The sequence below is a fragment of the Aricia agestis genome, chromosome 17, assembly GCF_905147365.1.
Source record: "Aricia agestis chromosome 17, ilAriAges1.1, whole genome shotgun sequence".
Lineage (NCBI taxonomy): Eukaryota > Metazoa > Arthropoda > Insecta > Lepidoptera > Lycaenidae > Aricia > Aricia agestis.
Window position 1 is genome coordinate 8,747,537 of NC_056422.1, and position 16,260 is coordinate 8,763,796.

Genomic DNA, 16,260 nt, shown 5'->3' on the forward strand with positions numbered 1-16,260 from the left:
AGAGAAAAAAATAATTAACTTTCATGGTTACAAATCATTAAGATCACGATCACAAATAGAGACAATCCCACAATGGCCTGATGATTTAGATTTTAGTGCAATATTAAAACAAAGTAACTTTCAAATACTTATTAATTATGCCACAACTTCAATTATAATCTAATGCTAGGCCTGTATTAACTTAAATGGTAGTATTTCTTTAAAAGCTGTATTTTGCAAGCTATAAATTTCGCAAAATGTTGAGCTTTATTAGGTATAGGCACCCTAGGTATCGATTTAGGACTCCCAACGGTTATGGTTGCTTGTCACGCGATTTAAGTCATCGTAAATGGAACGTAATTTGTATGACTTAGTTCGAAGCCACACCTGACAAGCTCGTATGTAGGCGACTAGAATAAACAATCTGTCATAAAAATTTCAAGGCTCATAGTCATAAGCATAACTCATAGGTGTTTGCTCAAAATTGTTACATTATGGATTGTTGGGTCAAGGTGATAATCCAGTCAAGCTGGTTTGACTTCTTCATTTTTTGCTAAGTAGTATAAAATTGCAATGAGGAAGTAATAGTTCATATATGAACTAAGAAGTAAGAATACCCACGGACACGGACTGCCTATAGGAAAGAATCTAATTAGCAGCTTATGATTATATCAGCATTTAGGTGCGTATGTTTCCAATTTATGAGGACTGTTATAACCTAAAAGTAAAATGCCTTAAAATCATCATTGTCTTGCGCCACCAATAATGCTCCTAAATACAAGGAATAAGAAACAAAAATTACAACTTGGTAGCTTTTCACGTCATCAAAGTAGAAGTTTAGTTTTGTAATTCAGCTGATGGGTTCAAAATGTCCGGCGGTATCCACTTCCTCTTCATTAGCACTTCAACGACACCGGATTCCGGTGCGATGACAGGCCACACACATCCATCAACATCGCTCACCGGTGTCACCACTTTATGTGGATAATTGCATTTTAATGTAAACCTGTTTATATTACGTAAAGCATCAAGAGCTAATGTGAAGGTTATAACTTATAATGCAATATTGTGATTTGCGACGAGTAATAATATGCACTTGGGATTAGCAAATCATGATCATTCTTCAACTGCGAATATCACCAAACATAATCATAAAATATACAGTGTTTGTGTAAACACCGTTATCCTTGAAACCATCAAATGAGACCGTCAAAATGAACAACTTTTTCAACTTTTTCAAAAAAAAGCCGTCGTCATACTGATGCCCGGATCGGCAATTTGTATGGGTATAAAGACAGATTTTTTTGAGTTCCCAGAATTGTTCTCATAGAAAAGTTTTCATTTTGACGGGCTCATTTCATGGTTTCAAGGATAACGATGTTTACACAAACACACTATATAGCCGAATAATATGTGTTCTATTTAAAACAGAATTTACTAGGTTTAAGTTTCAAAGAGTTTAGCCAAATGCTTTTAAAGAAAGAAAGAAAACGCCTTACTTAGAAGAAACGAAAATATCAACAAGATTAACTGACATTTTGGCTCATCAAAGCGTAACTTCTGTTGCCGAAGACGTACAAGGAACTAATTGAAGGCATCGGAATGCGGCGGACGACATCAATCTTAGAAATAAAAATAAGTAACAAAATTAAGTGTTTTATTTTCTGTTACTTCCTTCACTGGAATTTATTTAACTTCACATTGGCTTTGAGGAGGATTGAGCCAAAATGGATGTTATTTCTTCCAAATCTATGATAAGGAACGTAAAGCTTACTAGCCTATTTTAAGGATCCTTAGCTCCAACAGTTAAAAATACTTTAACGATTTGTCATTTGAGGAAAATAAAATCATTGTGTAGTAGTTTTGTGTCTTGTTTTCATACATATGCGAGACGTTACTGACGACAATAGCCTTTGCTAGAGTAAGGTCGAAGGCGACGAGGACGTTGCTACAGACCACCATGAATATTCATTCAGTCAATGTTTTTTTAAATCAAAATATAAGTAAAGTCGAAGACAAACATTAAAATCATTCTTTTTCAAATTATCAGATTCTATACATATAAATATAGACATTCATAACAATATTATTTTAAAAAAAATATGGGAGAAGATAGAATTCAAAAGGTAGCAAGAAACAATACAACTACACACAAGATTCCAGAGCACTTTGTTTATAGGATCCAAAAGGATAAAGAAACAGATGTTAAAGGAGCTATCCCACTTAGAGAAAGTGATTTATGTAAAATGTTAAGAGCCACGTAGAGCTTTTACACAACAAGTGGAAACATTTTGATATTTTTGGTCTAATAATAAAAGAACAACCACAAGGCAGCGGTAAAAATAACGTACAACTTCACAAAAAGTATTTAAGGCGTGAAAGTGTTATGTGTGGTGTTAATGTCCCTTAACGCCAAATATGTTCTGGCGACTTTTTGTGTTACTTCCAAATTATTGTCAAGTACAGACATACGAGGCTGTATTGGCCCATAGCTAAAATACTAACTCCACCATATTATTGTAAAATGTCACTTGAGAAAACAGTTTCTCTCTCATATTGACTTTGAGAAAGAAACTGCTACATGCAAAATGGCACCAAGTACCAAGTATCATTTTTCATGTGGCCAAAATCATGTAGCATCACTTTGAATGACAGCTGTTCATATGATCGTCTCCACCGCAAAGACGGGCCAAAAGGTACTTCTAGATTTACACCGCCACTTAAACCGAAATAATAAATTATCTCACTAACGAAATGAATACGTGCGATGGCTCATCGTAAGCAGGGTGCCCTACGAACGTTCCTTTCATGAGCCGGCCTTTGCGTAATGGGAACATTACTCTCTTAAATGCCAGTCTTATCTTTAATGTTATGACGAGCTGCGAAGATTTATTTTAATGCCAGGTACAATCTTAATATTGCCAATTACGATCGAACCAGTAGCGTTCCCATATTTACATGACAAGTGATGACAATGACTCGCAAGTTCTGCGTTGCGCCAAAATTAGTTTATCGTGATCCGAACATTTTCCCGGGACTTAGGCCGGTATAACTAGTCAGTACTCAAGATGCATCTCGGTCTCAAGACACGGTTCAGGCTTTGTGATTGGTTGGCTGTCAAAATTTGGACCAATCATAGAGCCGAACCGCGTCTTGAGTAAGCTGACTATTTATACCGGCCTTAAAGTATCTCCATCCCAATTTCCAGCAAAATCAGTTCAGCGGTTTGGGCGTGAAGAGGTAAAGGACACACACTTTCGCATTTGTAATATTAGTATGGATTTTAGCGATACCATCCTTATCGGTAGTACACCGTCTTGATTGATTGCTCGTTATAAAAATATATTAATCATTTCACCCTCGCTACCAAAATTGTTACGTGATTGCAGTAGATGTAGATTAGATTTATGTTTATAATAATTAATATAACGTATTACATTGCTTATTTAACGTAGACAATCTTTACATACTTTTACTTTTATGAAATACAATCTCTTATTATATGAGATCAAAATTTTTTGCAACTGATTTTTAATGCAACCAGTAATAATATTTAGGTTGAGATACAGTGATAGTGATAATTATTATGGTTTATCTTACAAAATATGAAATGAATGGATAGTAAAATCGATATTATAGTTGAGGATAAGCTATCAAAGGTGCGTAAGACGGAGGGTTGGTGGTACAAGGCAACACCTGGTACATAAGAAACACGGAAAAGGGAAGCAAACAAAAACTTTCTTGCAAGGGCCCGTTTTGGAAATTTCATGGACTGTTAAAAGACGTGTTTCTGAATTACGAGTAATTCGATTTTGATACAACAAAAGACTAAACAACCTTGTTTATAATAAGACAAAAATAACTTAAGTATAAGGGAAAACCCCTCCAGTGCGATATTGGAAATAGCAAATATGGCTCAACAACAAAGTTTATTACAACTAATAATATTATACTAGTAATGAGACAAAAAACAACTTGGGTAAAAAAGAAAAACCCTGGCACAACTGTTTGGAATATTGCAAAGTCTTAATATTCTTTGATATAAGGTTAGGTCAGTAACAGCTGTAAAAACAAACAATATCAAGTATAAGAATAATTACTCAAGCTTTAATCTACAGGGTGTATTATCACTTATTTTTGTTACATTCTGTATATTCTATACAATGCACAATAAGTAATAACATACATATCAAGTAAACGACCGTAGTATAATCATTGATCATCCAGTACTTTGGTAGTCGATGTTTTTAATCACAAGTTTTGCTTGCATATAATATTTGAATATGATGTTCTAATTTGTACGTATTAGTAAAAGTTTTGTAATATCTGTCTGTTGATAGAAATTGACAGCTACATAGTAAGAAATAATTAGCAAAAGGATAAAATTTAATGCTACAGTTAAAAAAAAAACATCTTTATTAAACATACAAGGGACAAAAGCAAAACACAGCCAGAGTTAATAACAACACAAAAAATTATAAAAACAACTACAGTACATAATAAAATTATCGCATTAGTGGTCACGTTATGAATTTTTGCAGCAATAGAAAAACAAGGAAATCATTAAAAAGCATCTGACCTTTGTGAAGTCATCAAAATCATCCAACATTTATTAAGCCATTTAAAATACTACCAACAACATCATCAAAGAGAAAACGGTAATAAAGGTAGCAAGGTAGCAAACTTCTTTAATAAAGTCATCATCCCATCAAGCTTCCGACTTTATAAAGCCTCAGTACTAAGAAAAAATCAGCTAAGTGTGAGTCGATCTCGAGCACGGAGAGTTCCGTACAATTAATGAGCAATATTAGGCAAACATTGGGTTTTTTGTATAGGGCCTTAATACCTCGATCGTGGGAATCACAGGCACAATGGATTTTCAATTGTTATGCGGCACGGCCGGGTGCCGCTTGGGCTAGTTGATGGGTTAAATATTAACTTTATTTTGTTTAAAGTATATTTTGTTGTTATAGCGACGACAAAAAAACATGATTTGTGAAAATTTCAACTGTCTAGATATTGCGGTCCTTGAGATACAACCTGCAAGAGACAGACAGAAAGCCAAGTGTTAGTAATAGATATTTTCCTTAAAAAGCGCTAACACGGGCAATAATTGCTCAGCGACACGAATGGAGCGATCTGGAGCAATTAGTGGAGCAATATGGAGCAATTGATTTCATATTGCCCAATTAATATTCGATGCAGGTCATGCAGGCCACATCACTCAATATTGTATTGCGCAATATTGCTGCTTGTTGCCGCAAATTGCTTGATGTAGTCGTGACGTCAAAGTTGACGAGAATTGACTGGAGTTGAGCAATTTTAGTTGCCCGTATAAGCGCACCATTAGTCTATGGTAATAGCGACCCGTTTTTACCCTTTGGGCATGGAACCCTAAAAAAGAATGTAGTAATTTAATTTCTGCAACGGATATTAACCTTTACTGATAGAAAGCGTAACCTATAGTCGGTAATCAAAAGAGGTAATTCCATAGGCACTTTTAGATGTACAGTTACCATTGAAACAATGTTTTGACGACCTCTGTGGCTCAGTGGTGAGCGCGTTGGTAGCTCAAGCCGGGGGTCGCGGGTTCCAATCCCGCCGACGGAACAAAAAGTTTTCAATGTTCCCGGGTCTGGATGTGTACCTATTAAATATGTGTATGATATAATAAAAATCTTAAATATATGTATGGTATAAAAGTATTAAATATATTTCCGTTGTCTGGTACCTGTAACACAAGTCCTTTAGGTACTTAGCACGGGGCCAGACTGACGTGGTGTGAAGCGTCCATAGATATTATTATTATTATTAAAATAAAAATAAAAAATAAAAAAATGTTTTGAAAATTGAATGAAATTATGTCAATAACTAGATGACGCCCGCAATTCCGTTGCACCAAAATTCGTTTATCGTGCGGCAAACGTATTTTACCGGGATGAAAATTGAAAAGTATTGTGTCCTTTCCCGGGATCCAAAGTATCTCCACATGGGCGTATATAAGGGGGGTGTCCTGGGGGTCCGGACCCCATTACTATCCATCTTACTTGTCCAATTTCGACAATTGCCGCCGATTAAAATCGGTGCGGTACCTACCTACATATTATTGTACTTTTGATTTCCTAGACATGTTGCCTATTTGCTGCTGCGGAACCCTTCATGGGCGATTCCAACCCGCACTTGGCCGCTTTTTTACGTTAGGGACCCCCTCCTTACCAAAGCTATATATATACGCCCGTGTATCCCTATGCCAAATTTCAGAAAAATCGATTCAGCGGTTTGGGGGTGCAGAGGTAGCAGACAGACAGACACACTTAATTCGCATTTAAAATATAAGTATGGATTGATTATCAACTTAGGCTTAAACAATTTTTAAATAGAAAACATAAACAGTGACTTTGAAAAGATACACTAGGTCAGGGGTCACCAATTAGTTTCGCTCGGGGTCCGTTTTAAGAAATAAAAAAACTTCGCGGTCCACACTTCATTTCAAAAATAATATATATTAAACAGAATACCTATGTACTCAGTTACGAAAATTACAAAGGTACCTATTTGTTTGTATCGATGAGAAGTGAATTTTTGTTCTACCTGTTCATCAGTATGTCGAGACCGAAATTAATTTTTAACGAAGTTCATCTTTGAACATGCTTGGTCCGCAGTCCGCACACAATGGGTCGGCGGTCCGGATGCGGACCGCGGTCCGCCATTTGGTGACCCCTGCACTAGGTCAAAAAATTTACAGCCACAATGAAACAAAGGGATAGGATTACATAATAACATGTTTTTGCTATGCCACCCAAGGTCCATAAGCGAAGAATGGACTTTAGAATAACCATTGCAAACTGTCATTCGGAAAACATTGAGACAAAAGGTTTATACAATAACGATTTAGAATTTTACGATATTTCAAGAGCTGTAGAATAAAACTTTCAATAGATAAGTACATGAATAAAAATAAATTTTCAATTTTGTTAGAATATAAGAACGGCTGAACCGATTTGGTTAATTTTAGTCTTGAAATATTCGTGGCAGTCCAGGGAAAGTTTATATTAAGAGGGATACAAAGTTCACCGGGTCATCTAGTAAGGGATAAATATTATAGAAACAGTACGTTTTTAGAAAGTATGAATCTTTACCTAACAATAGTCAATAACCAAAATGGCGACGGAAGAAGAAAAAGTTAGGAAACATAGTAAGGAATGTTCTCACTATTTGCATTTAATTCCGCTACAATATATCTAGCTTGTGTAATGTGATCTAATGTTTTCATTTAGACGTCAAGATCGTATCATTGAAGCGGTCCATGAGAATTCCCTTCTACGTGCGCCTAGAGCAGTAACTCCCAAAGTTGTCGTGAACCCCGAGGGGTCTACAAGAAACTCAAAAGGTCGCGTTGTGCGTGACGTAAACTGTTTTTAGAGTGAAAAACTAAAGTGTTGGCTTGACTTCTATTAATATCAGGCAGACAATATTATATGTCTGTAAATTAATAAAACCGCATGTTTACAATAAATCTAATCATTATTTTCTTTGGAAAATGTATGAATTATCAATTGTAATTTAGCTGGGGGAGCCACTGTACCTAACACAATTTTGAAAGTGGTCTACGAAACAAGAGTTTGAGAACCTCTGACCAAGAGTTTGCTCTGCTCGTTCACGACTCTTGCGCAAATAAAGGTCAGGCTAGTGAGAAAGACAAATGTGTACATAAACTTGGAATTTGAGGTGCACAGGTGATAATATTACGTTGTCACGTTGAAATTGAGCAACAAAATATTATACTGTATATTGAATGTCTTTGATGACCTTAGATATAGAATTTTATTGCATAAGTAGAAATGCAACAGCTCATGGTGTAGAAAATTAAATAAAAAAGTTAGACAAATCAGAAAACAAAAGCAAGTCTATAAAACAATTAATATAATTAAAGCTCATTCTACCATCAACTTTAACAAAAAAGATTTTCAATAAAAACAAAATATCTGTGCTTTCTGCGATAAAACGGATAACACAGACAGACTAAAAAACAGCATAATTTCGTGCAAACATTTTAAAATTACGTACAATGTCTATCTAATTACACATCTTAAAAAAATGAATGAATTGGACACTGCAGTGAAAGCAAATAGAATCGTATTTCCAATAGAAATCATGTTCACGCTGAGTGCGTCGCAGCTCTTTTGAGATCCATGTTAAGAAAATTAATATTGCTATCTCAAATATTTAAAAAGAAATGGGGTTTAATTAGTAATCAATGTACCTAATCAAATTTTTAATTTGAATTATATTTAAGTCAAATGAACTGAAAATGAACATTTTGATTAAAGAGAACTGATTGTGCGAAAGCTCTAAGTTACTTATATACAATCACAATTTTATAGAGGTATGCCGTATGAACTGATTTTAGTCTCTACGACCTACGTGAATTACTATTTAAGCGTACCTAGACTGTAGACATAATATTTAATATCATGATTTAAACAATTAAGAAAACGAAATACAAATAAGCGAACAAAATTCCTTAGGTGACCTTAAGAGATGCACTTTATTTTGTCGTGAGATATAAACAAGTCGATTTTATCACAAACGCGAATATACGAAGTTACATTTTTGCATTGAGTTATAAGTACTTATAACGCAATGTATTTTTGTAATAACAAATTAGATAAGTAAGGAGCTAAATAGCTAAATACTTGTTAAACAATGTAAGACTCTAGACTTCAAGATTGTTCTAGAGTCATTTTTTTCACGCTTTCTTTACTGCGATAAAATACAACGTCATAAATATTTTTTTTATGAAATAAGGGGGCAAACGAGCAAACGGGTCACCTGATGGAAAGCAACTTCCGTCGCCCATGGACACTCGCAGCATCAGAAGAGCTGCAGGTGCGTTGCCGGCCTTTTAAGAGGGAATAGGGGAGGGTAGGGAAGGAAATAGGGGGAGGGTAGGGAAGGGAATAGGGTAGGGGATTGGACCTCCGGTAAACTCACTCACTCGGTGAAACACAGCGCAAGCGCTGTTTCACGCCGGTTTTCTGTGAGAACGTGGTATTTCTCCGGTCGAGCCGGCCCATTCGTGCCGAAGCATGGCTCTCCCACGTGTAAATTATTGTAATTATTCACACGTGTAATTATTCACAAGTACCGATTAAGTTTCATGAAAAAAACCATACACTCCATAGAAGTTAATTGAAATTTTCGTGGACAGAAACAACAGAAAGAAATATGTAATATAATTCATCAAGTCTTGCTTAAGAGTCAAGGGAAAATAGATTTTAATTATTGTGGATTAGAATTCTGGAACTCAAATCCATCGTTCTAATTTATTCCAATAGCTCTTAGGAATAAGATCATAGATGATATAAGTCAGCAGGATTAATCATAAACATACACATGACTACAACTTCCTGAGGTGAAACAACTGTGTTAGTGGACAATTAAATGCCTTGCGGTTTGGAGGAATCGAGGAAACTGGGATACTCAGATCAACAATATTCGATTACAGATAACATAGAAATATAATATTATGTTCAAATAAGTAAGCAACTTCGATGGCCTAACGAGGCTTATAAAAACATTCAGGATAAATCAGAGCCTAGATGAGATAAAAGTTCTACAAGTATATTGAAAGTACTTTGTACTTTAGAATACGTCATTGATTATTCTTTATCATTCATTCAGTTTCCAATTGAGTTGCGAGGAATAGAAGCTATCCATAATATGTTGGAACAAATGAAAATGTTGAAATCGTTTGACGTTGGCTCCATTGTATCTTTGTGGGATGAATGGATTTGTTACGATGTAGGTACTTTATGTATGACATGTATAATGCGCTTTGTGTTCACTAGGTATAGAATAATAGGACGATTTGTATGCTAGGTACAAAATAGGGGAAAGCAGATAGTTTAGAAAAGTTACCTTTTTAGTTCAAATTTTCGGAACATTTCTAAAAATTTTCAGGTATGTGAATGGTTTTTGTTTTAGTGTTTTAGAAAGGTGATAATACCAAGTCCTCATAAAAATAAACCCCAAAATATGTTAAGTTAAAATATGAAAAGAATTTCAGATATAGGAAACATTTTAGTAAAGCTCTATGAATTATTTAACAAGAAGAGGTCGGACCGTCTGCGACAAACGAAGCATCACTATGAATTTTAATTGAAAATAAAAAGGTATACAAACTGTGAAGGTTACTCATAAATAACAAATTATTTTAACACGGACTCGTGTTAGGGTTTGAAAATAAAACAACTTTAACAAATACTTCAAATAAGACGGGTAAGAATAAGAATTGTTCCTAAACACAAAGTTTGTATCTCCTACCGAATAGTATTAATGGCACTAATATTGGTACAAATTTCCGAATTCTTACTTTTTTACTTTTCCGAATATACTTGGTACAATCCTTGGATATAGCATCTGTTAATTACTTATATTATTCTGTTATGTATTTCCTAAATTTCATTCAATATTATATTATGTAATTTTTATAAGAATTCACATGAACACCATTGACTAGAAGAATTCTCACGAACGTAGACTGGCATATTAATATTACATTACGTTGACAAGACAATAATTGATGGCCATAGTACAATCAAGGATTCCATTGAATCTAATACAAAGTAATGTTTGTTTGTTCGTTTCAGCACAAACTCAGACATCAGTAATGGCTTAAACGTTATAATTGTAGAGATATACAACTAAAATGCTTTGCTTTTAAGGTTACGCCTTTTCCTCTTTAACACCCGCATGATTTAGCGCCACCATCTTTTGTCTATTTTTGTTATTTAAAGGACCGGTTTTCATCACGTTAATATTCTCGAGCCGTTCTGTTGAAGCGACATTCGGGTTTCGGCGAAGGACGTACACATTTTTTTTTACAATTACTTAGTTTAACATAGCAAAAAAAAAATCGGTAATGAAGAAGGAGTGCAATCTTTTTATTCTGTAATTTTTATACAGAAACTGGAACAGCATCAAATTTGAAACGGGTCCCACAAGGAAAATTATTCAGTCCATTTTCTTTTAACGTGTACTTTAGAGGGCGTTTCGAGTTGAATATAATATAGAAGCTAAATACAGTAGCTTTAACATTACACACACTGATAAGAACGTTAAAAATAAAATACTAGTTATATTTCAAAATACATATACGAAATAGAAAAGAAGAATAAAAAATGATCATAAATTCTAAATCTCACCACGTTTGCGAGTACAGAAACAGTTGAGCATCGTTATATTATGTATTCACTACACAGTGGCACTGTGACAATACACACACTTTACTGAAATCTGAAAGTAGCTGCGACCGGCGCCGCTGTAACACTGAATACGAAACGATAAAACAGTTTCCAATACTACTGAACGAATGTGACGTGTTTATCACCAGCATCGACTCGAGGTTATCTTAACATAAACTGACTAATAAAACAACAGATTAACTATTGTTGCGCGGGAAATAAAAAAAAGTTTAACGAGTGATGCAAAAACTTGACCATCTCGAGTCGAAATTAAAACCGAAACCATAAAACTTTTAGGGCAAAAAATAAGGTCCTCTTCAGATGTTGAGCAGGCAGATGCAACTTTGATGACGAGCGTTGTAAAACTTGGCAATTTAAAGCAAATAAATGATAATGACTGTGTAAATGTAATCGACATGTTCGACTGTACGTCTAATTAAAATTCAAACAAAAGTGGTGTTGTGTATTAATTACATTTAATACTATTTTCTATTACACGCTGATTATGAAGTGTGTATATTTGAATAGTAGTTTGTATTATTAGATATTACATACCATCTTTTTATTTTTTGGTTAGTATTTTTAGCTAGGTAACACATTTTATTTCTTTTGATAAAATATTGGTTGCTATCTTTACGTATTCATTATAAAGAAGACAGCAATTTTAATGTAGTAAATGAATCAATAAAATTAAACTTATTTAGTTAATTACTTAAACAACCAAATTTACGAGATGCCGACTAAAATTAGACTCATGTAGCAAGTTGCCAGTAATCTGAAACTAACCAACACATAAACTGGAATAGTTAATCGTTTCCGACTGATTAGATATACTTACTGTGGTTTACAAATTACAATAACTTTAAACAGTAAGAAAATCCATAGCAATAAGCACAATAAGAATAATGCCAAGACAGGAAATAAAGGCAAGTAAAAGAAAATATACATCATGGGTATAATCAGTATTGAAAAGAAAGAAGAGTTTGGACAGTTATTCACTGTCATTTCTACTATCATGAATGACTCATGAGGTCAAAACTCATACATTAACATTTAACACTGACCGGAGAGTGAAAATGAAATTGTGGATTACATAACACAATAATCACACACGAAGCCTTAATAACAGAACGTGACAAATATATAAACAATCATAACGAATTATACGGTTCTCACACCTCGCAACCCATGATTATGGCAACGGTCACTAGACTAGTAGACACTACAAATAGTTTATAGTACAAACCTTTCTTAGACGAGAACAGGGATTTGAGCTTTGATATTGTTCGCTTTTTCATGTTTATTATCTCAAACGCACTGTGCACTCAAGTCTTGAATCACATTAGCCGAAAATACACTCGACATATATTAGTCCTCGTACAAACGCTTCGGTTTTTAGGCGGTCCTCTTTTTGCTCCTTTTACCGCTCTTATTTCCGTGCTACGAAAATAGGATGCTTCACTTCTATAGCTGCAGGCGCATCACTCATACAACTCCAATCACTGTATCTGTTTTGTCCGAAAATAAACATAAATGTCCACTCACGAGCGCGCTCACATCACGAATGTCGAATGGTTACCCACGAAATATCCTCTATGAAACCGTTATCAATATCGAGTCTTATCAAATAGATACGGCGAATAAAACACCGACGATGATAACACACATTTCCTTTAAAAAGCTAAATTACACCATAAAACTAAATTTAAAAATAACGGCACCACGTCCACCTTGAAGTTATATTAAATCACGTGTTGTTTGACAATTTAAGGAAGCGTTAGAATTGTGATGTAATAGAAGACGATACGCGAAGGCGGCTATTCTTGAGGGAGCTACGGACGCAACTAACACGCAGGTCGCAGCGGCTCATGCGCGTACGCAAACGCACGCCGCACAGCGCACTAGATGACCGCGGACCGCCGTGGACGAACTATGCAACCTCTTCCCGTAAAGTCTGACCAAAATTAACGAGGAACCAAGATGAAATGAATAAATCAGTGGTGGCTTTCAACGTATCGGTGATGGCCGACGACAACACCGGAGACGAGTATCCGTTGGCCTTTTTAAAAATGGAATAACGTGCTTTTGGATCTATCCATTCAGAGAAAGGACGGACATAAATCACAAAGGGTGCGAGAAGAATAAAATATCGACGGGTGCGTCTGGTAGAATGGGACGTAACGTGCAAAAAATACAAAGGAATCCTTAAGAATGTTGCATCTACGATATATTTTGTGATTCCCACGATTTTCCCTTATGTAATATCTTATTAGTATATCATTTATGCAATCTATTGTTTAGAGTCAAATGTGTTAATTAAGGTTTACACTTATGTTATAAAATTTTAATTATGAATGACTTTTTTCACTACATTAATTGGAAAAAATTTCACTGACCCAGATTTTGCTGCCCCAATTAAAACCGACACCTTTCATAGGTTGGTAGTAATATTTTTTTGTTGAAATTGTAGCATCACTTGTAGTTTGAAATAATCTTTTGAAAATTTTACTGTGACTTGATTAATATTTGGTTTACATAAAGATATATATTTATATGTACATCTATTATATTTTAACTTTTACAATACTTTACTGTAAATTTTTCATCTATAGTAAAAATATTATGACTGTCTCAATAATAACTTTCTTATAAGCCTCCGTCTTAATTGTTATTTTCTATGTAAGCTAGGGGTAATTTCTGCTAGAATCATACAGCTACATAATGCGGGCGCAATGGTGTGCGTCGGACCGCTTCATATCTTCCACATGGATGGCTATATGCCTAAGCGAATGACCTGTTTCAATGAAAGCGGGCATAAGTTAAGACATATGAGCACATTTGACTGATAGTACTTCCCGTATCTGGGCAATTACTATCTTATAATTGCAACTTCAAAGGCCAATAAATTTATTATTCAAAAATTTTTGAAAAAGAACAGAAATTTTCAGTCAACTTTGCAACAGCGCGCAGCGGCTAGGGAATTGTCTCCACTACCACAGAATACATATTAGTATCAACCACTACGCACTACCGAATATCTAGGTTCATAAATCTATATTACCTAGACGAGATGAGCTCAACGATATTGTCCTTGTTGTAAATTGGGACACACATTGTCTTTTCGGTAATGGTTATCCTATTTAGGTCACATGGACTGAAACTAGACAATAATAATTTTAAAGAATAAAAATTGACACTTCAAGAAAATTAAAATGCAGTTCAAAATGCTAATAGCTCTAAAAATATTTAAATAGGAAACCAAACAGCCAGGGTACAGGGAAGTTGTTCGCACGATAGGGTAGTGTGGAAGGGCAATCAGAAGTGCAGGGGTGGCCTATTGTGACAAGAATATACATACACACAAACAAGTATAGTTTAATTAAATCGATAATGTATTCTAAGCCAGAGGGTTAGTAGGACTTTATCCAGAAATTTCTAGAATATTTTTCATTTTGTATACTTACGAGTATTTAACTTGTAACGAGAATGTAACACTCTCAAAACTACTTTTTAATAGAAAGTCTTTAAAGCAACAAACTGATCATCTTTTCCATTATAGAACGATCAAAGGTAGACGTTGACAGTTGACACCGAAGTCAAAGGCCTGACCTTCTTTGGCTTTTACGGTCAACATGGTGAAAATTCACATTTTTATAATATCTAAGGCCTCTTACACACTGCGATTTTTAACAGCGCGATAGCATGGCGACACTAGCAATTTTTGTATCGATGCTATCGCGCTGCGCGCGTTAGTAGCGACACCATAGATTTTTGCTTTGATTTTGCTTCTGCATCGCGACAGCATCGCTACTGTATCGCGACTGTATCAATGCTTAAAGTAGTACAACTGTGTAAAGGTGGACCATTGCATCGACTGCATCGATGCTACATCGCGACAGCGACTGCATCGCTGATAAAAGTCGCAGTGTGTAAGGGGCCTAAGCAGATGAAGCAAATTGAAGAAGTTTTACTTTATGTCTTGTGCAGAATTGACTACAGTTTACGCTTAAAAATCTAAAAGAATACATAGTACAATTTCATAAAAATAATAACACCACGTAAGCAAACGCATGGAACGCATACTGATAAGTAGGCTGATAAACACAAAGGCATCTATGCCTACTTCCACAACAACATGTAAAAGGACAAACGCGAGGATTCCTAGCGTAACAAACATTTTTAAACAATAGACATGGTAAGTTATGAGGTGAAACTGGTTCTGTCATAATGTCCTCTGCACTCTACGTCACAAAGACCACGTCGTGTCACATCAGATCAGCACATTCAACCCACGACTCAATAGTTTCACAACGAGAAACCGCTTTTAATATTATAATCTTGCTGACTTATCTTAACGTGCCTTAAATAGCTCCAAAGAAAGCTAGGAAACAGGATGCTCTAGATTGAATATTTTGAAAGATAAGATACAAAGGTAATAGATAAATAGCAGTATTCTTAGAATTGAAAGAAATTAGAGTAATAGAGGTACTACTGCTAAAGAGCTAATAGAGGAATGCGACTTTCTTTATTTGTTAACGTAAGAAGTGTTTTGAGAAGGTACACTTAGTTATGAGTATCAATAACAATTAAGGCCTTTTACATTCATTTATTATCAAGATACTTTAAATTACTCATACAACAATTTCAATAACAAATATGTAGATCAAACAACACCGACCTGATTAAAAGCGCATAAAAGAATTAGGAAGCTATAGAAGACCTTTAATCATACATCAGCTGTGTAATACATTGTGCAACACTAACTCGACCAGACATATCGCTACGTTGATCAGAATAGAGAAATTACATGGAACGATCAAGAATAGATTGTATGAATAAGTCTGATAGGGATCATAACAATATGTTCATTGTTCACACCTGGGAATAATTAGAACTTTGATAATTAATGAGAGCATATAAATAATATGGATTATCTTTGAAAGTAATTAATTATGATTGAAAATGTAATTAAATGTGACAACTGAATAACCAGTTTCAGTTGCGTAAAGGTTCAAAAGCAACACACCGTTACTAA

The 16,260-nt window shown here is 34.9% G+C and overlaps 1 protein-coding gene across 7 annotated transcripts in view; it reads right to left on the minus strand.

Moving 5' to 3' along the window:
* Window positions 1-16,260, minus strand: part of LOC121735153 — a 37,506-nt gene that overhangs the window by 9,606 nt on the left and 11,640 nt on the right. For 2 of the 7 annotated variants that reach the window (XM_042125829.1, XM_042125827.1), the window contains exon 1: window positions 12,472-13,120. The exons of 1 other annotated variant lie outside the window; for it this stretch is intronic. In XM_042125829.1, the coding sequence (XP_041981763.1) occupies window positions 12,472-12,523 (52 nt within the window). In that variant the 5' untranslated portion in view covers window positions 12,524-13,120. Of the gene's footprint in view, window positions 1-11,186; window positions 11,356-12,471; window positions 13,274-16,260 lie in introns of those variants that run through there. 4 more of the 7 variants (XM_042125830.1, XM_042125824.1, XM_042125825.1 and 1 more) reach the window with 4 other exon arrangements.